At 39.4% G+C, this 25712-nt stretch overlaps 2 protein-coding genes, 1 long non-coding RNA gene and 1 other non-coding gene across 6 annotated transcripts in view; 2 read left to right on the forward strand and 2 right to left on the reverse strand.

The window, feature by feature from the left end:
- SEC24A (SEC24 homolog A, COPII coat complex component) overlaps positions 1–657 on the reverse strand; it is a 74157-nt gene extending 73500 nt beyond the window's left edge. For 2 of the 3 annotated variants that reach the window (XM_044947647.1, XM_006042790.3), the window contains exon 1: positions 76–652. In XM_044947647.1, the coding sequence (XP_044803582.1) occupies positions 76–172 (97 nt within the window). In that variant the 5' untranslated portion in view covers positions 173–652. Of the gene's footprint in view, positions 1–75 lie in introns of all 3 variants that reach the window. The other variant, XM_006042792.4, reaches the window with a different exon arrangement.
- A 5952-nt stretch (positions 658–6609) lies between these two features.
- LOC123335083 lies at positions 6610–7451 on the reverse strand. The gene is made up of 2 exons (XR_006553387.1): positions 7315–7451; positions 6610–7048 (listed from the first exon to the last, which is right to left on the reverse strand). It is a non-coding gene; the product is annotated as an uncharacterized LOC123335083 (long non-coding RNA).
- The window catches only part of SAR1B (secretion associated Ras related GTPase 1B), a 29859-nt gene continuing 11593 nt past the window's right edge, over positions 7447–25712 (forward strand). The window contains exons 1-3 of the mRNA XM_006042793.3: positions 7447–7583; positions 17815–17890; positions 23811–23930. Coding sequence (XP_006042855.1) covers positions 17833–17890; positions 23811–23930 — 178 coding nt within the window. The 5' untranslated portion in view covers positions 7447–7583; positions 17815–17832. The remainder of the gene's footprint in view (positions 7584–17814; positions 17891–23810; positions 23931–25712) is intronic.
- LOC112587137 lies at positions 25515–25620 on the forward strand. The gene has a single exon (XR_003111671.1). It is a non-coding gene; the product is annotated as a U6 spliceosomal RNA (small nuclear RNA).

Below are 25712 nucleotides of genomic sequence, written 5' to 3' on the forward strand. Positions count from 1 at the left end.
GCAACACCCAAAGGTTAACTCGGGCCGGGGCCCAAACTTCGCCTTCCCCAACTCTCAACACCCAGAGGCACTTACCATTCGTGTAGGGAGACCCCGAGGCCGAGGCGGCCCCGTTCTGGGCCTGGAGGCCGGTGGTGGAGCCGCCAGGGGCGGGTATCCCGGGCTGGGACATGACGACGACGTTTATAGGGGTCTGGTCGGGGTCTGCGACAGCCCCAAGCCGAGAGTTGAAAAACGACGGCTGGAAACCAGGGAGGGGGCTAACGACTTAGGACTGAAAGCCTGATAGAGAGAGGACGGCGCAATGAGCCCTACGCATGGCGCCGCATTCTCCCCAGTCCGCAGGCGGTCAGAGCTTGGCCTGGGTGGCGAGGCTTGGGTGTCGGGCCGGTGGGGCCGAGAACGCCGGGTTGGAAACCAGCAGCCAAGCGGAGAGAGACCGAGGAAGGCCCCGGCCGGAACTGCCTGTCAGCCGCTGGGCGCGCAGGCGCAATCGGGACACGTGGCACTTCCGGCTCCGGCCTCGCAGCGGCAGCTGCAATCGGTGAGCTCTTCTCCCCCGCGGGGCTGCCCTGAAGCCACCTGACAGCTCCGAGTGTCCCGGCCCGAAGGACCGTGCTCGGCCTCTCCTGCCACGTCACTGACTCTCACCGTCGGCCGGAAGTGGCGTGTGTCACCGATACGGAAATCCCCGCCGTCGTGAACGCGGCAAGGCCGGGATCTGAGGACAGTCAGGGTTTCAGTGGCAGCTTTGGAGGGGTGGGACTGACAGTTCTCCAGTTTTTGTGAAGATTACCTGAGAGGACGGACTTCATTGTCCTCTGTTGAGACTAAACCTCGGGTAGCTGAACCGATTAATGTTCATCACGGTATTTCATTTCACATTTCATCATATTCCAGGTGTAAATTGTAAGGGATTTTTTTTAAAAGGTTAATTAGGTATAAGTGTTCAAAGTAATCAGATCGAATTGGAGGCCTTTGCTTTTTGACCTGAAGATTCAAAAGTAATTTTAATTTTGAAACTCGCTGATTCATACAGCAAGTCATGCCAAAGTCCATTAACATATTTAAATGGCAATTTTATTTCCTCTTCCAAGAGTTTACAGTAAGGTACAACATTCAGACTTCCTTTCTAGGCAAGGTGACTTCTTTTCTTGCAAGTAGACTTTTTTTTTACTTTTGAGACTAAAGGGAGGTAGAATGATTAGACAACATAGTTAATGACATCAGTGATCATATTAGCCACCTTCCTTATACTTAGGTTTTTCCTGTTCTGAGCTGATGATAAAACCCTTCTTTATAGATTTGTATTGTTGACTAAAATGTCCTGCCAAGGGTTTCAAAATCTGTGAAAGGTGAAATACATCTTAACTCATTTAATATCAAATGCCTACTATGGAATGTTATATTACATACAAAAAGAGTAAGAATTAAACTGCTGTGAGAGGCCTGAAAAGAATTCAAATGACTACCTGTTAACTTTTATCTTTTTTTTAACATTTGCCTCAGATATGTAAAAATGTGTTTGCTGTGCATGAAATTGAAAAATTCAATTCCTTTGTACAAGATACAAGTACAAAGTCTTTAGGATGAAGATGATACTTTTGGTCAAAATGTTTTTAGCTTAGGGCCCAGTAACAAAAATCCCAAAGCATAGGTCCCAAGACCACTCGAAAAGATACACAATCACAAGCCTCTCAATGGTTTTAAGATACATAAACACCAGTCTATTTTCTGAGAAAATAGACCTCAGAAACTGAACCTCCCTGAGCTTAGACAGAAAATCAGTGTTACCTTCAAAAGAGCAAATCCTTAAGCCTGGACTCAAACTTGCATTAGTTTAATTCTTTTTTTTTTTTATGCAACATTTTAATGATCTTGGTTTACTAACCTTGGCATCGGAGTTTGATTTGGTTAAATCAAGTTTTCTTTGGACTTTGTTCTGTTTAAGCAATATCTCTGTTCAGCAAAAAAAAAAAAAAGCAACAACTGATGAAGAAGAATTAGCCATTTTAAAAAGCAAATAACCTCTGGTTCAATCAGATTAAATAAACATAAATAATTTGCTAATAAGTAAACAATGCTTTTTCTGAAATGTGTCCCACCCCTATGTATTCCTGTTGCTATTATCACCCCCACTCCAAAAACAAAAACAAGAAACAAAACTATGGTTACATCTTTCAAGTGTTTTTTACATTTTCAATGTAATCAGCTTTAAAATATTGACGGAAAAGGCATTATTTGTCATCTGCACACCCTGAGGAATAGTAGGAAAGTAAGTTTAAGTAACTGAGGTGAGAAAACATATTTAAACAGTTAAGTGCTTTTCATATTTAAATATTTTCCACACAGTGCCAAAGTGCCAAATCCTCTGGCTTCGTAAAGTGTGGCCACGTAAACTTTATGGAAAAATTATTAGTACTATTACCAGTTGTTAAAGGTATTGATATTTCTTTAATCAGTTATTATATCTACTCTATATTACCATACACTTTTCTAAACTAATGTCAATAATATATTCTACTTTGTAATCCTTGATTTCCAGAACAACAGGACCTTCTAGCACATATGCCTCTCCACATACCTATGTATCACATTTTCTGTACATTACTTTCAGAGCCTTCAACCCTGTTCAAGAAAATTATAAACAATAAAATAAGTGACACAAAAGTGTTTCAGTAAAGAGACAGCATTACACTAAGAATATTTCATTGACTTTGATTCCTTATTTAGACCCAAAAAAGGGAGATGCATTCCTAATAAAATTTGCTGATGTGCGGAAGTGGACTTAGGCTCATGCCAGCCTAAGTCCACTTTGCCTGCCTGCTCATAACTACTGAACTGTCAGCTGATAAGCAGGATCAATTCTGCTTATTTTTCAGGATAATGGAAATTATTTTAGGTCTTCTAGTTATTTTTTAAAATTTGTTCTATTTCAAACAAAGAACTAGTTTCAATTACAAATAGCAGGTTTCTTTTGAAACTGTCTTGTGGTTCCACTTTAGAAATAGTTCCTTTGGCTTCATTTGCCTCTCACAGGACATCTGTTTGTATCTGAAGTCAGTGATTTTGAAGGTACAAGTTCAGTTATTCCACACCAAAACAGTAAATTGCTTCCTTTGAAAACTTCAATTTTATGTAGTTCTCACTGCCCAATCTAGTTAGTTTTCATCATCTCACACTTGAACTATTGGGATGGTCTTTCTGCTTTCAGTCTCTCCCACCCATCCTTCATGTTGAACTGAGCTCCGAAGTACTGATTCCATTTTTATTTTCCTATACCTCTAAACTTGTAATTTATCCCTTTACCTGCTCCATCAAGTTAAAGTTTCTCTGCATGAGTTTTCTCTTCTCATTCTGAGTAAAATCCAAAGTCCGACTCATAGCCTTCAAGGCTTCAGATCGCTCAGCCAGCCTTGTTATCTTTCTCATCATCTTCTACACTCCCTCTCACTCACTACTCCAGACACACTATTAGTTTTTTTTTTAGACCTAAAGAGACAACACTGTACAAAGGACATTTCATTGACTTTGATTCCTTATTTAGGAATAAGGAATCTCTCTAGACATACAAGCACAAGTCTGCCTTAATTCTTATATCCATTACCTGGGATGTTCTTCCTCAAGACACTCATCCAGCTCACTCACTCACCCTTTCTTTAGTCAAATGATACTTTATGGTGAGGCCTTTTCTGAACACCCTGTACAATAGCATACTCTCCCTGCTGACTTTTTATCCCTCCCACCCTCCTTTTATTTTTTTCTTCACAGCGCTTACCAACATTGTTATATATTTGTGTTTATGCTTATCTTTCTTTGATGGAATAAAATTCTATATACCTCACGACAGTTTTAAGGTATTCGTATTGATTTCATGTCCGTCTGCTTGGTTAGACCATAAGAGAAACCAGGGCCTGTGTCCTGTTCAACTCTGTATTCTCAACACATGGGGCCTCACACTTAACAGGTGTTCAATAAACATTTTTGAATGGATAAATGTAAAGTGTCATCTCTTCCAATCTTCTATTTGGAATATTTTGACCCTCATTTGTTCACTACTCTAAGTTCCTATTGCACTTGGAGACTAAATCACACCACTAGCACTTATTTCTGAAGTATCATGTTCTCTAATTCTTTTATTCTTAACTATTATGCCACATTGTGTCCCATCTGATACTGATCTGTAGTGTAGCTGAAATACTGTCAGCATCTGGTCAGACCTTATCTCCTCTGGGTAGCTGGTACAATATCAAAAGCCAACTCTTTCCTTATATATCTCTCTGTCCCTGCCTATCCACACATACTCTGGCACCATGTTATCAGAAATATGAAATATAAATTCCCTTCTAAACTATATTTTCACCATATTCTCTACTAGATGACCTCACCAGCTCCTTCATTAATTGGTTTCTTCATTCATTCAACAAATACTTATTAAATGCCTTCTATATGACAGGCACCAAGAAAGAACAGGACAGACAGGGTCTCTTCCTTCTGTGGAGTTTTCAGTGGAGGAAATGCAATAAAAATGTAAATAAATATATCTTTTTAAATTTTGAACTTAATAAGTGCTGTTGAGGTCCTGGTAGTAAGATAGAGACTAGGAAGCAGGGATTTGATGTGGATAGAAAGGTTAGGACATGAGGTGACATTTAAGCTGTGATCTAAAGGACAAGGAAGTTAGCTAAACAAAGGGAGAATATGGGGAGAAGTAGGACTCTGGGCAAAGGGAACAGCACCTACAAGAACTCAGAGACAGGAATGAGCTTGCTGTGGTGAGCAAGACAGAGTGGCACAAGATGAGATTGGAGAAATATAGGAGGCAGAGCAGCAAGAGCCTTATAAGGCATTGTAAAGACTTTATAGACTTTGGGAAGCAACTGAAGAATGGTAAACTAGAGTAATTAAATTCATGTTTTAAAATGAATGCATCAAAAAATCAATCCAACTGCTGTGAAGATAACCAATCAATGGGGAAAGAAGAGTTGCTGCAGTAACCCAGCCATAGATGATAGTGACCTGCAGTAAGGTGGTTGTAGGGGAGATAGAAGTAGACTCACTAAGCCAGGTTAAAACTTGGAACTGTGATATTTCCTTTACTTTTGCTATCAACATGTAACCCATCGCGTATAGCTTCTGACTTCTACAATTTCTCACAGCTGACTCTCTATTTCTCTGTTCCCAGTGACCCAGCACTGCCCCATATTACCTCTCACCTCTGTGACTGCAGCTGTCTCATTACTAATCTCAGTTTTCAGTCCTTACCTGCTCCAATACAACCCACACATGGCTGCCAGAGCAAACTTTCAAAAATATGATTCTGACCCTGTTCCTGTTTTGCTCAGAACCTCCAAAAGGCTCTATAGTTTGGGAGTCTACATCCCTGGTAGTCCAGTGGAAAGCTATTTAGTCAAAGCATAATACTTGCCTGGAGCTTTTCCTATCTCTGTTCCTTTCTGAATGTTATTCTCACATTATGATATTATCCCTGCTGGATATTAATCCCCATTTTACATATGTAGTAACTGAAACTTCAAGTGGTTAATAATGTTAGAACCATAATCTGTAGCTGTACTCTATTAAAATACAGTCATTAAAATTAATGATTTAGAAGAATACTTGATTACATTGAAATATTTTTAATTTTAAATGTTTTACAAAACTGTTCATAGTATGATTATAATCTTATAAAACTATTTATATCTGTGAGGTGTGACAGAGGGTGATTTTGGTTTCCATTTTTCTTGACTTTCCAAACTTTTTAACCATGACTGTGTATTACTTTTATCATGATAATAGTCATCAAAAAGCTCAAGGTTAAATATCTTACATATCCGGTAGGGCTCTCCTCAAACACTGATATCTCCTGCCTCTCCACTCCCTCACCCCTACCAGAAGTTTGTAGTTTGTTATCCTTTCTCTCCTACCTTCTTTTATAGTTAGTTGTGAATTAACACATCTCCCAGCCAAATCAAAAGGTCCTGGAAGAAAGAGACTGTCTTGCTTATTGTCATTCCCCTATTCCTAATTGATTTACAATCTATTGCTGAAGTCAGCAGGAATCATAATTTAGATTTCTATCTAAAGGCTAACTCAAATGCCAAGGATATCAGGAATATCTTTTCAAATTCTGGAAAAGAGGTGTGGCGTAATCTTGAGAAGCCCAGTGAAGTGCCTCAAGCCACTTAAAAGTATTTATTGTCGGGGGAGAAAGGCTCAAGAGGGAGACGGCATATATATAATTATGGCTGATTAACATTGTTGTGTAGCAGAAACCAACACAACACTGTAAAGCAATTATCCTCCAATTTTTTTAAAAAAGTATTTATTAAACCAAACTGAAGACTAGATCAGTGGAAAGGAGAATAAAGGGAAACCCAGACTAGCACAGCAGGCTCCTCCAACTTAGACCAATGGATTCCAGGGAAATTCTTTAACCCTCTGAGGACAAAAATGTACCTAAGAGTCCTTTATATTATGAATGAATCACTTGCTCGAATGTATTCAGCACCTATAGTATGCCAAGCACTGAAAATATGTTCAACAGGAGAAAAGGCAGATACGATTCTTGACCTAAGGAAGCTGATAGAATGCCTGTTGGGGAGGTTATAGATAAATAATCGTACATTTTAATTGTAAAATTATAAGATAACTTCAATCAATCATAAGATAAATTGTACAGTTGCTGGGGAAACCTGAAATAAAGGGCTTAACTGAATCTGAGAGGGAGTCTGATGAGACAGCTATTGGTGCTGAGACCTGAAGAGTGTGTAGGAGTTAGCCGGGTGGAGGGAGATATCTGCGGAAGCAGTTCTGGCAGAAGGAATAACAAGTGAGCAGTGAGGACCAGTGGAGTAAGTCATTTTCCTGAGGCTGGGATGAAAGAGGGGGAGATCCAGCAGAGCCAGTAATAGGTTTGTTGGGAATCTATCGAATAACTGCTTCATCCCCAGGCAGCTCCTTGTTCCGTCTGCATCACCGAGAAGGAATCCTAGGCTTGGGAGCAATCCTGGAAGCGCTGCCATTTTCATTCAAGGCACTCGAGTTCCTATTCGAATAAATTTAAGCAAAGTAACATCCATGAGCAAAAAACACGGGAGTCAAGACAGTCTTAAAGATCAACATTCATTAGCAAAGAACGACAGAGTAAAGATAGCCTTGTTGAAAGCTCAACACATTATCTGGCACATTACATTTTGTAAATTACTTGTTGAACTCAAGAAAACAGGTGCACTTTGAAAATGTAATTTAAAAAAAAAAGAAAAGAAAAGAGGATGTCACGTATAATTCCCCCAAGCTAAGAACCGGTGTTACCCTCTCTGCCTGAAACTCCTTCAGGCCTGTGTGGGCAGCAGGTCCCAGCTCGGAGCGCACTCAGCCGCGGGACTGTCCGCGGAACTGCCGGAAGGCGGAACTGCAGGCGCGCGGCACTGCTGTCCTGCGAACCTTCGGGAGTGAAGCACCCGCCGGCCCGGAAGGAGCTAACGCGAACTACGGCCGCGGCAGCCATCGCTCTTTGCAGTTCGGTGTCGGAGTGAATAGGGCCGACTCCAAGCAAGGAATTGCGTTTTCTCCAACCGCAGGTAAGTGGCGGCCTCTCGTCCCGGGAGAACTGGCGGGCGGCAGCTGTCGATCCCGGGGAAGAACGCCTTTGGGGCTGGGCCCACTAGATGCCCCTTCCTATAGCAGGGCGGGGAAGGGGCTCCTGTTTTTCGCCCTGGAATCTGGCGGCGGGAAAGACGACAGGTTCCTTTCGTGCTTCGCGGGGCCACTCTGACGACCATCTGGAAAGGACACCGCTGCTGTCAAATGGTGGTTATTTCAGGAATCAAAGAGATGACTCTAAACTGCAGCCAAGCCCTTCCTTGCCCTTAGCCTCAGTTTCCTTACCAGGTAAGGTGAAGGCTGCGGGGATCATTGACAGCTCAGAGGCAGTAACGCGACGTGTTGTTTTCAACTCTCCCACATAGTGTGGAGACAAATCGAGCTTTCCCGACTACTAGTAGTTAACGTTTTCCCATTGCCCAAGTCCCAGTTGAGTGGGGAAAAGATACACTATACTCTTGGGGGAAAGCTGCAATTATTTACAGACTGTCCCAAGAGCCTCCAACAAGGTTTAAATACTGACTTTGACAACAGCTGAAACTCTTGACATCGTTGACCAAAAGAACCAAACTCGTCAGGAATTTTAAGGTATTAGGTACATAGGACACAATGAGCTGAAGAAATACTTTTAATTTGAAAAAGTAAACCTATTATTAGTTGCACATTTTTATCTCACACTGAAGACTGTCCTGCGTTTTTTATTTGCATCACTATTTCAGTACTTTAAAGGCTGTAAAAAGAAAATCTAATAATTTTAGGGGTGGGTATTTAAAAGCAGTCTTATTTTGAAACATTCAACATCGTCAGTGTCCAAACTTTTAGTATGGACATTGGCCCTCCTTATCCATGGATTCTGAGGATTCAAGAATGGATGGAAAACATTTGGGGGAAAAAATTCCAGAAAGTTTGAAAAAGCAAAACTTCCATTTGCCAAGTGCTGACAACTATTTACATGGCATTTACATTGCATTTACAACTATTTGCTTTGTGTTAGCGGAGATGGCAATGGCACCCCACTCCAGTACTCTTGCCTGGAAAATCCCATCGATGGAGGAGCTTGGAAGGCTGCAGTCCATGGGGTCACTGAGGGTCGGACACTTTCACTTTTCACTTTCACTTTTCACTTTCATGCACTGGAGAAGGAAATGGCAACCCACTCTAGTGTCCTTGCCTGGAGAATCCCAGGGACGGGGGAGCCTGGTGGGCTGCTGTCTATGGGGTTGCACAGAGTCGGACATGACTGAAGTGACTCAGCAGCAGCAGCTTTGTGTTAGATACTTTAAGTAATTGAGAGATTATTTAAAGTATATTAGAGGAAGTGCAAAGACTGTATGTAAATACTATGACATTTTTATATAAGGGACTTAAGGAGAGGCTGTGGGGTATGGAGGCCTGGAAACAGTCCTCTATATCCCCGAGGGACCAAGGCCCAGGGCCTTGTCGAAATTCTACAAAACATGGCCAGAATTTGGCCTTTGTATTTCTAGTACTGTTTGAAACCGAGAGAGGGGTATTTATAGTTCCTAAATTGGTTTACGGAGAAGGCAATGGCACCCCACTCCAGCACTCTTGCCTGGCAAATCCCACGGACAGAGGAGCCTGGTCGCTGCAGTCCATTGGGTCGCTAAGAGTCGGACACGACTGAGGGACTTCACTTTCACTTTTCACTTTCATGCATTGGAGAAGGCAATGGCAACCCACTCCAGTGTTCTTGCCTGGAGAATCCCAGGGACAGCGGAGCCTGGTGGGCTGCCATCTACGGGGTTGCACAGAGTCGGACACGACTGAAGCGACTTAGCAAATTGGTTTGCAGATAGTATACTGATCTTATGGAATTTGTGCACTTTATATAAGCCTGACAAAATTGTGTAGAAAGTTGTGATCAATCTCTTCTACTGAAATTTCCTTACCTGGATTTGAAGGAAACTATTCTAGTGCTTTTCTGGTGACAGTGATGTTAATATTTAAAGTAAAATCAGAACATCATTAAAAATCTTTTTCTTAGTAGTAGTTATTAATATTGAAGTTGATTTCAAAATTGGCATTGAAAGTTCTGTGCTTTGATTTTCAATCAATTCAGTCTAAATTAATACCACCTTATATGGTGTATTCAAAGTATTTTCATGTATGTTATCGTATTTAATCATTCTTAACACTCTGTAAGGCAGGCGGTATTTCCCTTATATCAAAGAGCAAACTGGGACTCATGAAGATTGGCTTTCCCAGGATGAAATTACAGTATTTCAAAAGAAGCATATTCAGGACTTCCTGGTGGTCTAGTAGTTAAGACTCCATGCTTCCACCACAGGGACACAGGTTCAATCCCTGGTGGGGGAAGTTCTGCATACCATGTAATACGGCCGGGTAAGAGGCAGGGATGCACATTCAGTTTAGATTTTTTAAAATCTAGGACATCCATTCTACTCCATCCATTTTACCACAGCTCTACCATGCTTTGCTTCCCAAAGTCATTAATGTACTTACTCTAGAATCCTATTCTCAATAGGATTTATCTCCTTAGAATATTCTACTTTTTATTTTCTACCAGCACTACTTTTTAGAGTATTTGTATCTTGTCATCTTATGTTTATTTTTTCTCTTTTTTAAAAGTTCACACCTAAATGATTTTGCTAAATTACTTATATTGTTGTTGTTTAGTTGCCAAGTCATATCCGACTCTTTTGCAACCCCATGGACTGAAGCCTGCCAGGCTCCTGTCCATAGGATTTCCCAGGCAAAAATACTGGAGTGGGTTGCCATTTCCTTTTCCAGGAGATCGTCCTGACCCAGGGATTGAACCCATTCTCCTGATTTGGCAGGTAGATTCTCTACCACTGAGCCATCTGAGAAGCCCAAATTACGTTGTTGTTCAGGCACTCAGTCGTGTCCGACTCTTTGCGACCCCATGGACTGCAGCACACTAGGCTTCCCTGTCCGTTGTCTCCCAGAGCTTGCTCAAACTCATGTCCATCAAGTCGGTGATGCCATCCTACCATCTCATCTTCTGTCATCCCCTTCTCCTCCTGCCTTCAGTCTTTCCCAGATCAGGGTCTTTTCCAATGAGTCGGTTCTTTAATTTTTTAATAATTTTATTGAAAGAGAGTACGTACTATAAAGGATAGTTGTACATACACTACTTAACTGTAAGTGTACAATTGAGAGTTTTTAGTTTATTCATGTTGTGCAACCATCACCAGTAACTCCAGAAACATTTTCATCACCCCAAAAGAAACCCAGTACTCATTAGCCACTCCCAATTTCACCTTCCCCCCAGTCTGACAACCACTAATCTACTGACTCTGAAGACTTGACTATTCTGGACTATTTCATATAGATGGAATCATCCTTATAAGTCTAATGTGGCAAGGCTTTCAGAAGTTATTTGTAATCTGAGAATTTATTTCCATTACAGCCTTTGCACTGATTTTCATATTACTTGAGTAGATCACTTTTCTAATCTGTGGAGCGATTTTTCCTGTTTGGTGTTCATGCAATAAATAAATCTGCTGACGTGTATATGTTTCCTTGTTCCTGACCTTTGCTTTTCACATGTCTTAATAGTGTGTCCATGGTGTTGTGTAACCTGTTCTCAGGGCTCAGGTATCTGTTTGCAGCTAAGTAACTTTTATTCTTAGTTGGCATTTTTACCTGTACTTAAAATGACTAATGACTCCTAGCTTGTTTTAAAGATCTCAGAAGCCGTGACTTTATAAAAATATAAATATCTCATTAATTTCTAAAGAAGAGTTTCCCCATATATGTTATTAGTTATCTTGGGACAAATTTTACAAAAGCAAATCCTTACACACAAAAAGCATTTCCCTGCATGGCTACCCTCTCTACCCTCCGTCAGTCTCTTTCCTACCAACCGTCACCTTCAATGAGGACTTTGCCACTTGACTCACAGTCCTGCTTTCTGTAATACTCCCCTCCAGTCTTCTGGTGATTCCACTGCCTGTCAGCGTGGACAGTACTTTGGAGCTTGCCACCACTCAGACCTTCCTTACGTTCTGAACCCACCTTTTCCTCCGCTTTGCTGGCACAGTTCTGATCACCTTTAACTTCTTGCACCCTTTTACTACATCTGCATCTGCTATTTTTAACTAAAGACTCTTCCTCTATTCTTCCAGTTCTATTCTGTGAGAAGCCTGCTTTTGATCCCCACCCATTCCCGTACTTTGTCTACCTTTGTAACTTTATCCACGCAGCCTGAACTTCTGATCAGACCACTTCAGCCTCTGTCACTAGTGCTGTCAAATTCTTGTTCCCCTTTTTTCATTTGCTCTTCTGGAAGTCCCTAATACACATTTGCTCCTTATTCTCTAAAGCGGAGCACTGCTGCGGCGGGGCTGGGGGAGCAGCGGGAGGGATAGAAGTCAGTGCAGACTGGCACTGCTGTGAATGTTTCAGTCTTAGCAATTGGCTCTTTTTAGCCATCTTTTAACTTGATCTTTCCCCCACAGTAGCTATTCTGATCCTCAATCTGCTCCTCAGAATTTCTCTACACTCCTTCACCTTTCTTGGCCTTTCTTCCTTTTCATCTTAGAGAAAGAGAGCATGCTCTCTGCCCGGGCTCCTCTTGAGACTTTGCCCCTTTTGCTCAATTCCTTCTCTTTCTCATCTTTGACTTATTCCTTGCCACTAGCTCCTTCCTTTCAGTTTATCAACATTATCAAGCCTCACCCTCCCCTAAGAAGAAAATCTCACTTTCCTCACCCCATTTCGAATTTTTTGCCAGAAGAATTTCCTCACTGCCTCCACCTGCTAACTTCAATCTCATTCTCTTCTCAATAATCTTAATAACAGAGGCCAAACTTTACTTACTTACTTTGTGCATTTTATCTTGTTTGCGCATAAAACGCCCTGAGATTTTAATTTGTTCAAGGTCACACAGCTCTGCTAGAGCCTCTGGCTGCAGGCTGTCCGGTACTGCCACTTCACTGCAGGCTGCTCACGCTCTCAACAGTCGCCTCCATCACCAAAGCTAGCAGTGACAGCTCTGCATATAATGTGGCTGCCTGCTTTTCTTGCCTGCCTCTTACAGTTCTTTTACCCTTCTGGGTTCTGTTGCTTCTTCCACCTCTATCTGTACCTTGAAGACTATCTCAAGTGAGAATTACTTTCTTCCATAGCATTTGGCAAGGAGACTTTAGGCAGAGATGGTGGGAAAACATTCTGATGCCAGGAAGGATAACGGGCAGATGTTTTAAGGTAAAGTACAGGTCGCCAGCAAGCAGTTTACTTTAGCCCAGGGAAAGCTACAAGTAGGGAAGTGATATGTATTATAAGCTTGGAAAGGTAGCTACAAGTAGGATGTGGAACACTGGACCAAGGAGTTTGACTGTATCATTTCTCTGCTCACAAACCTTCAGTGGCTCTCCATCCACAAGCAGAACGGCCGTATAATTTAACACTTAAATCAGGACCCCTTTGAGAAGGGAAGCACTATTGATGATTACACTGAGATAACTTTACTGAGACTGTCCCCAGCCAACTGGGAGTTACAGTCACCCTGACTATGCAACAAGTCCGAGATAACATTTTGGTGAAGCTACTCTGGAGGGCATGTACAACTAGGTAGAAACACATTTTGATGTTAAGGTGGTAGTTTAGGAAACTGACACAAGGATTTTAACCAGGTGGCTCCTGTGAGAATCAAAGAAAATGCAGAAATTGATAGAACTAAGGAATGACTGGCCGTGGGATGTGAGGCAGAAGAAGCAATTACATGTCAGAGTCATGAGCTGGAGTAGTTTTAAAATGTTATGTAATGATTTAAATAACTTTAAACCTTTAAAACTATTTTTACAAAGCTTTAGAGAGCCAATGCAATGTAAGGAAAAGGGGATGGATGTGGAAGTCAGACTCATGTTTGAAACTTAGATGTGCCAATCACTAAAAGTTGAATTTTTACTTACTAGTAACTTCAGCTTCTTCTGCAAAATGCAGTCAATAATATATTTATTCTGAAAAGTTGTTGAGGTGTTTAGTGATGATATTTGTAAAATGCCTAGTACTGTAGGCCGTGTAGTGGAAGAAATAATAGTAAGAGCAGCTAAAATTGAGTGCTTCCTCCATGCTCAGCACTAAATGCTGTGTGTGTAGTAATTAATCTTCACAACAACCATCTCAGATAGGTATTATTATCCCCATTTTACAGATGAGGAAAGTGAAATAAGTTACTTAAAATATTAGTAAAGTCTTAGCTTCAGAGCTGCTGCTCTTAACCTCTAGACCATACTGCTCACAGAAGTTTAATAAATGGTAGCTGGTATTTTTTTGTTTTGCTCCATTTTACTAAATTGAAATGCAGACTCAGCATTGTTTCTTACGTTCACATATTAAAAGTAGCCAGCATAAAAACCAAATGTCTAAATTTAATCTCAGATTTGTTTATCAATCTGGCTTCTGCATCACTAATTAGCACCCATTGATTTTAACTCTCAGTCTCAATCCCCTAATCCCAGTTACATCATCTAACAATTCCTGACTTTTTGCTATACCCATTCAGGCTATGGGTACCCAGTCACCATCCAAGAAACCTTTCCTTAGCTGTACACTGTTGTCACCACAGATCTGTGAAAATAGGATTTTGAATGTTGAGACAAGCAGGACTGGTTTTCTCTTGTTTTCATACATAATATAAAGTGTTATTTGTGAGCATAATATACCTCTTTCAGGCTTCCCTTGTGGCTCAGCTGGTAAAGAATCTGCCTGCAATGCGGGAGACCCCAGTTCGATCCATGGGTTGGGAAGATCCCCTGGAGAAGGGAAAGGCTACCCACTCCAGTATTCTGGCCTGGAGAATCCCATGGACTGTATAGTCCATGGAGTCGCAAAGAGTCAGATATGACTGAGGGACTTTCATTTCACTATACCTCTTTCTGTTAGTATGCACACACATACCTCATGTCTTTTTTTTTATTTGTAATTTATTTTTGGCTGTGGTGAGTCTTTGTTACTCCATGGGCTTTGATCTAGTTGCGGTAAGCATGGGCAACTCTCTAGTTGAGGTACACAGGCTTTTATTGTGGTGGCTTCTCTTGTTGGGGAACGTGGGCTCTAGGGTTCACAAGCTTCAGTAGCTATGGCCCATGGTCTCAGCAGCTGTGGCTCCCGGCCCTAAAGCACAGACTCAATAGCTGTGGTGCATGGGCTTAGTTCCTCTGCAGTTTGTGGGATCGTCCCAGCTCAGGGATCAAACCCATGTCTCCTGCACAGGCAGGTGGATTCTTTACCACTGAGCTACCAGGGAAGCGCACCTCATCTCTCTGTTATTTATTTTTATTGTTTTGTTTCTATGCTCTTATGATCATTACTCCCCTAGTAGCTTAGGATTTATAATATGGGCATTTCCCCCCCTCCCCTTGTGCTTGAATTATTCTTGAAACTCTATAGGGTGAGTTGTTACCATTTTAGATAATATCCTGTTCAGTTTTAACATTTGTTAGTTGTGCTTGTGTAGCTAATTTATCCCTCTATAACCTTTTTGAGAGAATGAGCCATGTTTGTCATCAGTATTTGTATTCCCCGTAATGTCTAGCTTAGGGCCCTGGATGTAATATGAGCTAGGTAAGTATGTATTGAATTAGAAAGGAAAAAACTCAGCACACCACTGCTTTATTTGATTCTCTACAGTGAAAATTATTATGATTTCCTTCAAAAAGCATATACCTAAAAATCTTCGGAAAAGATAAGCCACTTGTATATATTTTCTCTAAGTCTCAATTTCTCCATGACATAAAATGATAATAGTAGAAGGAGTTGTAATTTTCAACGTGTAAAATAATAACATCTAAGGTAATAGATTCTTCTTACATATTTATGTTGCTGATGTAGTTACAGTATCACATTCTGTGATACTGACAAATGAAACTGTTCATTTTACCAGTGTTAATCTGGAAATCAACTGGTTGCAAGAACAAAATTCTACTTATGCTGGTTCAAGCACGAAGTTAATAGCAGAGGGGAGAAGCTACTGCCAGGATCCAGGGAATCACCTAGTAATACTGCCAGGCCTTGTGCAAACTACGTAGGCTGTCTCTTCTCTGTTTCTCACTCTCAAGGGGATATGGTCTCAACATCTTAACCCTCTAGGAAATTCTGAGCCTGGTGGGCCCATCTTTGTCCAGCTTAGCCCACTTTGGAAGAGACGTGGTTAAAGAAAGGAGGGCTGTGTGTTGTACTTTGTCTAAAGAATAGCAAAGATAGCACAGCCCTTCAAACTTTTCAGAGCTGCCCAAGTTTGGGGCCTAGGTTCTTTTGTTCAGCTGTAGAAAATGAACTTTGTTGATCTGAAAGCATATTTTTGTATAAATGATACTTCTTTTCTAAAGAGGCTTTTTTTCCTCTTGTTTTTCATATCAGGTATATTAGTTTATTAAGTACATGTCAAGTAAATGCTGAATTTTTTTTTTAATTTTATTTTTTAACTTTACAATATTGTATTGGTTTTGCCATATATCAACATGAATCCGCCACAGGTATACACGTGTTCCCCATCTTGAACCCTCTTCCCTCCTCCCTCCCCGTACCATCCCTCTGGGTCGTCCCAGTGCACCAGCCCCAAGCATCCAGTATCGTGCATCGAACCTGGGCTGGCAACGCATTTCATATATGATATTATATATGTTTCAATGCCATTCTCCCAAATCATCCCACCCTCTCCCTCTCCCACAGAGTCCAAAAGACTGTTCTATACATCAGTGTCTCTTTTGCTGTCTTGTATACAGGGTTATTGTTACCATCTTTCTAAATTCCATATATATGCATTAGTATACTGTATTGGTGTTTTTCTTTCTGGCTTACTTCACTCTGTATAATAGGCTCCAGTTTCATCCACTTCATTAGAACTGATTCAAATGTGTTCTTTTTAATGGCTGAGTAATACTCCATTGTGTATACGTACCACAGCTTTCTTATCCATTCATCTGCTGATGGACATCTAGGTTGCCTCCATGTCCTAGCTATTATAAACAGTGCTGCGATGAACATTGGGGTACATGTGTCTCTTTCCCTTCTGGTTTCCTCAGTGTGTATGCCCAGCAGTGGGATTGCTGAGTCATAGGCAGTTCTATTTCCAGTTTTTTAAGGAATCTCCACACTGTTCTCCATAGTGGCTGTACTAGTCTGCATTCCCACCAACAGTGTAAGAGGGTTCCCTTTTCTCCACACCCTTTCCAGTAAATGCTGAATTGAACTATACTCTGCATTTTCTAGTCTGATTTAGTAATTTTTTTTTTTTTTTACATTTAGTAACATGATTACAATTTGAAAAATGCAAAAAGATAATAAACACAGAAATATACTGTCTGGTACCAACTGCTATAAAAGACCCAAACAAAAAGAAAAAGGGTTTTTACTCCCCATAGGTAAAATCAGATTCAGAAACTTATTTCATGATTATAAATTTCCTCTCTTTTCCTTTTGGCTCCTGTCTCTCCCTCTACTCCAAGGTTTTGGTAAATATTTCATAGGCAATAGAATTTAATTTACTATTGAACATAGATTATTTCTAAAAATTTTATTATGTAACACTTTGATGAACATCTTTATACATAAAGCCTTTCCTTATTTAGGACAATTTCTAAAATTTTTGTATCACCAGATACATTATTGCCAAATTGGTTTTAAAAAACATTTGTTCCAATTTATACTGCCATTAATAATGCTTCTTTTACCTCATTTTTCTAGTCTTGGCTGTTATTTTTCATGTTTGCTACTTTGATGGGCAGGAAATGGTCTCTACATGGTATTTTAATGGCATTTTATTTTTTTATGCATGAGTATAGACCAGGTTCGGAGAAGGCAATGGCACCCCACTCCAGTACTCTTGTCTGGAGAATCCCATGGACGGAGGAGCCTGATAGGCTACAGTCCCTGGGGTCGCTAAGAGTTGGACACGACTGAGCGACTTCACTTTCACTTTTTACTTTCATGCATTGGAGGAGGAAATGGCAACCCACTCCAGTGTTCTTGCCTGGAGAATCCCAGGGACAGAGGACCCTGGCAGGCTGCCGTCTATGGGGTCGCACAGGATCGGACACGACTGATGTGACTTAGCAGCAGCAGCAGCAGCATAGACCAGGTTAGACTGGCCTGGAAGAGTATTTAACTCCTTGTAGTAAGGTTGCTGTAGGATTATTTACTCATGGTTGATGTTTAATGTCATTGCTATTTAATATTGACTAAATCCCACTTTTTTTCCAGACCCTATAAGATTTGGCTATGTCCTTCATATTTGACTGGATTTACAGTGGTTTCAGCAGTGTGCTACAGTTTCTAGGTAATGTTGGCCCTTTGTTCTCTTTTGTTATCCCATTTAATCCTACTTACATAAAAGTGTCTTTTATTTGTCTACAGCTGCTTTATATGTAACCCAGTAGTTACACATGTGGGCTTTGGAATCATACAAACATATTCAACTACTCATTATACCTGTTATGAAGTAATCTTAGATAAATTGTTTTCTCCACTTTAGCCTTAATTTCCTTATGTGTAAAATGATAACAGTTCCTACCTCCTAAGGTTGTTGATAAGCATATTACTAGCAGGAATAGCTAACAGGAATAGCTACCATTTATTAGCCAGTTTCCATAAGAGCTTTACATCCTTTATCTCAGGTAATCCTCACAGGAATCCAAGGCATTATTATTTTTGATTTTTTAATAAAAATTCATGTTCCATCAAGTACCTCATATATTATAAATGGCATTTTTTAACCTACTAAGTGAGACTATTCACCCAGAGATTCTGACTAGTGATTTTCTTCTCTTTATAGATTTTACAGATAGGAAAAATGTTCTTCTTTTATTGACACCCTTGACTTCTCACAGTTTTCAGTGAAACAGGCTTTTTTTCCTCCAAAGACAGACTTTTGATTAACTTTTATGTTGGGATGTACACAACTTTACTATTGAAATAATTACGAAAATATTTCTAGTCCCGTTTTCAAATTTTGCTCTAATTTGAATTGGCAGAAAGAGAAGCATTTCATGTAATTACAGATTGATAAACATAGTTCAAACTGTACTTATGGAATGATATCTTCTATATAAATATTTATTTCTCCACAAACATAATCTTAACTGAGGAAGTAAATTTTGCTTGGGAAATATAAATTTTGACTACTATATATTAAAAGGATAAAAGTATAAGATCAAATTTTGTCACTGTATTTTTATTTCTTAGTTGAACCTTAATATTTGCAAATTTAAAAGACTCAGGTTGTTTTCCTTTACGTTTTAAAAATAAAATTCCTCACATTATTTTTATACTGTTGCTCTACCACAGGTCAAATGTCAGATGTTGCTATACTATCTCCAAGAGAATTCTTAAGTATTTTGTCACATATTTGTAAGAACTGGGTCAGAAATAGGGGTTTTTAAACTTTATTTTGCTGACGTTTTGGATTATAACAGGTTGGAATCTGTATCTCAGATTACAGAACAATGAATCTATCCTGAATTATGCTGAAAAGGCAAAAAAGACTACATCACAGTCAGGAACAAGGAAGTTAATAGTGCTAATATCACGAGGCAGTGTAGAGAAATGGAAATGAACCAAAGGTCTGGGATCAGTTAGGTTCAGTTCAGTCACTCAGTCATGTCCGACTCTTTGCGACCCCATGAATCACAGCACGCCAGGCCTCCCTGTCCATCACCAGCTCCCGGAGTTCACCCAGACTCACGTCCATCGAGTCAGTGATGCCATCCAGCCATCTCATCCTTTGTCATCCCCTTCTCCTCCTGCCCCCAATCCCTCCCAGCATCAGAGTCTTTTCCAATGAGTCAGCTCTTCGCATGAGGTGGCCAAAGTACTGGAGTTTAAGCTTTAGCATCATTCCTTCCAAAGAAATCCCAGGGCTGATCTCCTTCAGAATGGACTGGTTGGATCTCCTTGCAGTCCAAGGGACTCGAAAGAGTCTTCTCCAACACCACAGTTCAAAAGCATCAATTCTTTGGTGCTCAGCCTTCTTCACAGTCCAACTCTCACATCCATACATGACCACAGGTAAAACCATAGCCTTGACTAGACGAACCTTTGTTGGCAAGTTAATGTCTCTGCTTTTGAATATGCTATCTAGGTTGGTCATAACTTTCCTTCCAAGGAGTAAGCATCTTTTAATTTCATAGCTGCAGTCACCATCTGCAGTGATTTTGGAGCCCCAAAAAATAAAGTCTGACACTGTTTCCACTGTTTCCCCATCTATTTCCCATGAAGTGGTGGGACCAGACGCCATGATCTTCGTTTTCTGAATGTTGAGCTTTAAGCCAACTTTTTCACTCTCCTCTTTCACTTTCATCAAGAGGCTTTTGAGTTCCTCTTCACTTTCTGCCATAAGGGTGATGTCATCTACATATCTGAGGTTATTGATATTTCTCCCGGCAATCTTGATTCCAGCTTGTGCTTCTTCCAGTCCAGTGTTTCTCATGATGTACTCTGCATATAAGTTAAATAAACAGGGTGACAATATACAGCCTTGACGTACTCCTTTTCCTATTTGGAACCAGTCTGTTGTTCCATGTCGAGTTCTAACTGTTCTTTCCTGATCTGCATACAGGTTTCTCAAGAGGCAGGTCAGGTGGTCTGGTATGCCCATCTCTTTCAGAATTTCCCACAGTTTATTGTGATCCACACAGTCAAAGGCTTTGGCATAGTCAATAAAGCAGAAATAGATGTTTTTCTGGAACTCTCTAGCTTTTTCCATGATCCAGCGGATGTTGGCAATTTGATCTCTGGTTCCTCTGCCTTTTCTAAAACCAGCTTGAACATCAGGAAGTTCACGGTTCATGTATTGTTGAAGCCTGGCTTGGAGAATTTTGAGCATTACTTTACTAGCATATGAGATGAGTGCAATTGTGCAGTAGTTTGAGCATTCTTTGGCATTGCCTTTCTTTGGGATTGGAATGAAAACCGACCTTTTCCAGTCCTGTGGCCACTGCTGAGTTTTCCAGATTTGCTGGCATATTGAGTGCAGCACTTTCGCAGCATCATCTTTCAGGATTTGAAATAGCTCAACTGGAATTCCATCACCTCCACTAGCTTTGTTCGTAGTGATGCTTTCTAAGGCCCACTTGACTTCACATTCCAGGATGTCTGGCTCTAGGTCAGGGATCACAGACATGGGTTCAAATCTCAGACCTGACTTTAGCATTTGAGTAAATAAGTTAATTGAGTCTTCATTTCTCCTCTGTAAAAAAGACAATAATGATGCCCCTATACAGAGTTGAGGATTAAGTGAAATAATGTATGCAAGTGTTTAACAGTGCCTACCACAGAACAGAAACTTAGTTCAATCCAGTTGAACGAGTAAATGCTCTAGCTGTTCCCCTTTGGAATCTTATCCAGTACACTTTTACTATTTAAAAGCTAGGGTGGTGAGTGCATTGTTTAGAAGCAATCTATGTAGAAACCTTTTAAGAAATAGAAATGTTAAGGAGATTATTAGTCAGTATTCACGACTGGTTCCAAATAGGAAAAAGAGTTCGTCAAGGCTGTACATTGTCACCCTGCTTATTTAACTTCTATGCAGAGTACATCATGAGAAATGCTGGGCTGGATGAATCACAAGCTGGAATCAAGATTGCCAGGAGAAATATCAATAACCTCAGATATGCAGATGACACCACCCTTATGGCAGAAAGTGAAGAGGAACTCAAAAGCCTCTTGATGAAAGTGAAAGAGGAGAATGAAAAAGTTGGCTTAAAGCTCAACATTCAGAAAACGAAGATCATGGCATCTGGTCCCATCACTTCATGGCAAATAGATGTGGAAACAGTGTCAGACTTTATTTTTTAGGGCTCCAAAATCACTGCAGATGGTGACTGCAGCTATGAAATTAAAAGACGCTTACTCCTTGAAAGGAAAGTTATGACCAACCTAGACAGCATATTGAAAAGTAGAGACATTACTTTGCCAACAAAGGTCCGTCTAGTCAAGGCTATGGTTTTTTCCAGTGGTCATGTATGGATGTGAGAGTTGGACTGTGAAGAAAGCTGAGCGCCGAAGAATTGATGCTTTTGAACTGTGGTGTTGGAGAAGACTTTTTCGAGTCCCTTGGACTGCAAGGAGATCCAACTAGTCCATTATAAAGGAGATCAGCCCTGGGTGTTCTTTGGAAGGAATGATGCTAAAGCTGAAACTCCAGTATTTTGGCCAATTCATGCAAAGAGTTGACTCATTGAAAAAGACTGATGCTGGGAGGAATTGGTGGCAGGAGGAGAAGGGGACGACAGAGGATGAGATGGCTGGATGGCATCACCGACTCAAAGGATGTGAGTTTGAGTGAACTCCGGGAGATAGTGATGGACAGGGAGGCCTGGCGTGCTGCGATTCATGGAGTCGCAAAAGAGTCAGACACGACTGCGGGACTGAACTGAACTGACTCATAATTAAAGGAGAGCTGTAGTATCCCAGCTCAAATGACTGGAAGATAATTTTCTCCTTAGGATCCAGGTTGTTGGTCGATAGGTGATTAGGACTTGAAAAAAAATTCACTTCTTAAACTTAAATGTGGGTATATAACTAAATGTTATTTTGGCATGAACTTACTAGAAAATGGATAGCCCAATCTGTAATTGCCTAATATCTTAAAATTTTCACTTATTGATTAAATTTTTTGAATTGCTACTGTGTTCCCTGTCCTCATATATTCCTATAAAATAAAGTTCAATACTACTGCACACCTATTAGAATGCCCCAAATTTAGATGCTGAGAATACCAAATGTTTTCAATACCAAATGTTGGTGAGGATGTGAAACAACAGGAATCCTTATTCATTACTGGTGGTAATACAAAATGGTATAACCACTTTGGAATACAGTTTGTTGTTCTCTTATGAAACTAAACATACTCTTACCATTCAGTCCAGCAGTTGTGCTCCTTGGCATTTACCCAAAGGAACTGAAAACTTACATCCATCCAGAAACCTGCACACAGATATTTATAGCAGCTTTAGCCATAATTGCCAATACATGGAAGCAACCAAGATGTCCTTTAGTGGATGGATGGATAAATGAACTATGGTACAGCTAGATAATGGAATACTATCTAGCATGAGAAAGAAAATGGGCTATCAAGCCATGAAAATACATGGAGAAACCTTACATGCATATTACTGAGTGGAAGAAGCCAGTCTGAAAAGCTACATATTGTGTGATTCCAACTACATGACATTCTAGAGAAGGCAAAAATATGGAGACCATAAAAAGATGAGTGGTTGCTGGGCAGTGGGTAGGATGGATATACAGACAGAATACAGAGACTTTTTAGGGCAGTGAAAATATTCTGCATAATGATAGACATAAGTCACTAAACTTCTGTCCTCTTTTGGGGGAGAGGACAGAATATGTGGGGATATATGTGGGGACCAGAGGTATATGGGAAATATCTGTACCTTCCTTTGAGTTTTGTTGTAAACCTAAAAGTGCTCTAAGAAAAGCCTTTAAAATATATATATAAAAAGCTCAATATGGAATTCTGCAATAAATGTCAGTCTAAACTAGTCAGTGCTGTCTTTATCTGTTTATCACTGTATCAGTGCTTGATTGATATATTTAAAATCATGTGCTTGGATATTTTTGTTGTTGCTTAGTTTTACACAGTCATGTGAATAGTTTAACCTTATTCTCAGGTAAATTTGACAGTGAACTAAACTTTTTTTACTGAAAAAAACTCACTGTAGTTTTGATTGTCAAAAATAATTTATTTTTACCTGTGAAAAAAATGAAAAGAACTCTAATTTTTCTTTTGGTCTAGCTTCATAAATATATAATCTCAAGTACTTTATGTTTCTCTAGTAGAGGGCACAGATATTTGTCAAGGGATAAATTAAAAGAGGATTTAAGTTAAATCATCAAGGGAATTGGCATTTTGGTATTCCAAGATAAGTTTAGGTCACACACATGCATTGACTGGGGCAAAGTTTAGTTTTATAATGATCTGATGTCCCAAATCATAATAGATTTAAAATAGCTCTTCAAAACTAAATATTGGTTAGAAATCCAAGCTTTTTCAGGCCAATTTATAAAATCTTAGAAGTTCAAAAGGTTAATAAGTGTCTCTTTATCAAAAATCTGGGATAATTAGGAAAAGTATCCAAATAACTAAATTGTGAAGATTATATTATACTTTTATTTAAAGTCATTTTATTTCTATAATCTGTGTTGGATATCACTGACTAATCATAGCTCTTACTCTGCAGGATTATATAAGAAAACTGGTAAATTGGTATTTCTTGGATTGGATAATGCAGGAAAAACAACATTGCTACACATGCTAAAAGATGACAGACTTGGACAACATGTGCCCACGTTACATCCCAGTAAGTATATTCTCCCATACAGGGTGTTACTTGATGAAGTGATTCCAATTCATAGGCCCTAACCAAAAGGTTTGTTTGTTTTTTGGTGGATAAATTATGATCATTTCACTTGTTCTTAACATAGTAAATGATAAGTGACCCAACTCCAGGGAGTATATTTAGATCTTGAAATAATATTCATATCATCTTATAGTTAGTATACCTTTGTCCAACTAGAGGAGTTAAAAAGTTATTGTCTCAGGGGTTATCATAGTATATTCAACCACATATTGTTTAGGTTATAAATAGTCAGCATTACCTTTCTTATGTAACCTAAATTTCTTTCAAATTTTAGAACTGTACTATTTTAATCATTATTCAGTGGACAGATTATAGTCTTATACTTTGCTGTAGCTCTTAACTTATTAACCAGTTATTTTTCTAGTTCTAACAACCTGAACTGTTTCTAACATAAAGACATAGAATTTTTATTCCAAAAACCAGGCATATATTGATACACTTATAGAAGGTTTTCTTTTATTTTGTTTTTGGCCAGGCCCCATGGCTTGCAGGATCTTAGTCCCTCAATCAGGGATTGAACCTAAGCCCACAGCAGTGAAAGCGCCAAGTCTTAACCACTGGACCACCAGGGAATTCCCTAGAAAGTGTTAAAGTAATTAAAAAATAATTTACTGTGCTTTCTTTTAGAAAGCCAACTGAAAGACATTAATAATGATTCTGTAAATCACTTAATATGTATCATTCCTAATAAGATTATGTAATAGGTACTGTTGAGAGAGTCAAGTTAAAGTAACAAAATTAGTCACTTTAAAATTAGAAACAGAAGTCTAATTTTAAAATACCTGTGGGGGACTTCCCTAGAAGTCCAGTGGTTTAAAGTCTGAGCTTCCTCTGTGAGGTCACACAGATTCAGTCCTTGGTTGGGGAACTAATTTCCCACATGTTGGATGGCACAACAACAAAAACTTGTGAACTTGTTTTACTCTTGAAAAGACTATGAATCAACAACACAGAGAGTTTAAGACAAGCTAACCCACAGATTTTTAAATAATGAGTGTCGGCCTTAAAAATGAGTATAAAGTTGAGAATTGGACTAAAAATTAAATAATACAACAGTTAATTTAATTCCGTAAATATACTAAGAACAAGGAAGGAAAACAGAACAAAACAAACTACCATTTTATCTCTAAAACTGTTAGTGAGTCATTGGAAAAGGAAGATATCATAAAATTGATACTTTTTTTTTACATTAGGGGAAGAAAGTGGGGCTTGACAAATAAGATTCTGATACAAGAACAAAACTGTTAAAGAAAAATCATGGTGAAATTGAGTATATAAAATTATCTGCAAAAATAGCAGAATTGGAAGAGATTACACAGTGGTCTTATATTAGGTATAAGTCACTTTTAAAATTTTATGTTCTTTTTAATATATTCAACAAATATTTTTTGAGTGCTTGCTTTATGTCATACATTGTTCTAAGTACTAGGAGTAAAAACAGTGGCACAAAACATGTTATCTCAACCTTCCTGCATCTCATATTCATTTTATCTTATATTTTTCAGTTAATCAAAAGCATTATATGTACTCTCTTCATCAGCACATATATTAAAATTAGAAAGACACAGAGAAATAAGCATGGTCCCTGCAGAAGGATGACACACAAATTTGTGAAGCGTTCCGTATTTTTAAGAATGAAATTAAAAATACTCTTTAACACCATACCAAAAATAAACTCAAAATGGATTAAAGATCTAAATATAAGACTGGATACTATAAAAC

The sequence above is a fragment of the Bubalus bubalis genome, chromosome 9, assembly GCF_019923935.1.
Source record: "Bubalus bubalis isolate 160015118507 breed Murrah chromosome 9, NDDB_SH_1, whole genome shotgun sequence".
Classification (NCBI taxonomy): domain Eukaryota; kingdom Metazoa; phylum Chordata; class Mammalia; order Artiodactyla; family Bovidae; genus Bubalus; species Bubalus bubalis.